This window comes from Schistocerca cancellata, chromosome 2 (genome assembly GCF_023864275.1).
Source record: "Schistocerca cancellata isolate TAMUIC-IGC-003103 chromosome 2, iqSchCanc2.1, whole genome shotgun sequence".
Classification (NCBI taxonomy): Eukaryota; Metazoa; Arthropoda; class Insecta; order Orthoptera; family Acrididae; genus Schistocerca; species Schistocerca cancellata.
In genome coordinates this window covers 701,365,385-701,367,185 of record NC_064627.1, presented here as the reverse complement: position 1 = coordinate 701,367,185, position 1,801 = coordinate 701,365,385, and the positions used below count along the sequence as shown (strand labels likewise).

The following is a 1,801-nucleotide window of genomic DNA, read 5'->3' as shown; positions in this document are numbered from 1 at the left end:
GGCCCTAGATTCTTGTAATTGAATACACACGTCCACTCGATGAGGCAGTATATATGTTTTCCGATTTTTCTGTCTGATCATGAGGTACTTTAACTCTTCTTTCTAGAATTGTTTGCAGAACACGAAAAGTGTCAGCTGCTCTTTTATATCCCATTTCACAGGTGATAACGGCTTCAATAGTTGTTTTCATTGCTTCTGGAGGCCATCCACCTCTAAAAGTCTTCCTCTTGTATGTCCTTACCATCTTAGAAACCCTGTACAAACAAAAGACGAAATTATAAAATCTGTGGGGTAAGATGGGGTAGTTCCCCATGATACCCCATAGAAAAATCCGGTCTTGCCCCACTGATACATTGTGGAATATTTATCGCTAGTTTTAGGTTAGGTTTCGACTAAAAGTATTTATAATATACGTAACATAACGTCCAAAAATAACAGTTTCCACCAATTTATACAGTGCTTCAGTTAATGAATGTATTTTACCTGTATTCAGCACCAACTTCAACTTCACTAAGAAACTTTCCAAAAAAATCGCTCCAGTCGAGTGAAACGGACTTACACAAGGGAAACTAACAGTTCGGAATGGCTGCCGCCTACACGTATTATTTTTCTCCATCCCTGCTAGCAGTATGAACGTTTTCCGCTAGATTGCAGCACTAACTGAGCCGTAAAGCCAAGTACCCCTTCTTACCCAGCTACCCCGTCTTACTCCACTTTCCCCTACTGTTCAAGCTTCCTCAGGCGCAAAGAATGATCAGTCACATCAAAAGCTTTTGTTAGGTCCAAGAATAAACCTGAGGTATATCTGTGGATGTCCACTGCATTTAAGACATGGTTTATCAGATTGAAAATGGCTGTTTCAATTGATTGCTGTGGTCTGAAGCCATGTTGACATCCAGAAATAATATTATTCTTGTCGAAGATTGTAGTTAGTTTTGAAAGGAACACTTTCTCAATAATTTTCGAAAACCCTGACAGTAGCAACACAGGCCTATAGTTACCCATACATTGATGATCACCTTTTTTATATAGGGATATTACTTTTGCCATTGTCAGTTGTTGTGGGAAGACACCACATCATAAGGATGAATTGAATATGTCCAATAAATGTGAAAGTGTTTGTCTTGCTGTTATTTTTATAATATAATGTGGAATATCATCAATACCAGTTGAATGATTACCCTTCAGTGAATTAATGGTATTTAGGAGCTCTGTTGGGCCTATTGGACTCAGAAACATGGATATATTATTTATTTCAGTAGATGAAAGTTCTTTCCGTGTTGTATTATGTGGATTACCAAATTTTTCCTTCACTAATTTACCAGCAGCAGTTGGATAATATGAGTTGAAACTGTTTGCAACTCCCCTAGGGTCAGTGACTTTCTTGCCATAATGTAATATCACAATATTTTTGTGAGTTTTCTTCTTCCCTGTAAGATCCTGCACAGCTTTCCACAGGGACTTCGTTTTTTTGGATGACTTCATAATATATTTGTCATTTTCCTTAATTTTTGTCTCTTTTATGACACATTTCAAAACTAGCTTGGCAAAACAGCTTGGAATTTGATGAAAGAGAACAGGGAAAATGCTGCTTCCTCCTTACCAATTTGCCCCAATTCTTTTAATGACTGCTTTTTTAAAGTCATAGAAAACACAGTAGCTGAAATACCAGACCTGAATGTGGATCCTGTTGTTACCTTAAGAGATAAAATCCACTGCAAAATGGAAAACTGGGACAAAATGCAGACTACAGGCATAGTGGAAATAGTGAAAGAATACAAACTTTTAGATAGTGCAATAT

The 1,801-nt window shown here is 37.3% G+C and overlaps 1 protein-coding gene across 1 annotated transcript; it reads right to left on the bottom strand.

The window, feature by feature from the left end:
- Positions 1–720: 720 nt before the first annotated feature.
- On the bottom strand, positions 721–1,050 carry LOC126157817 (uncharacterized). The gene has a single exon (XM_049916401.1). The coding sequence runs from the start codon at positions 1,048–1,050 to the stop codon at positions 721–723; it is 330 nt and encodes a 109-aa protein (XP_049772358.1).
- Between the last annotated feature and the right edge of the window lie 751 nt (positions 1,051–1,801).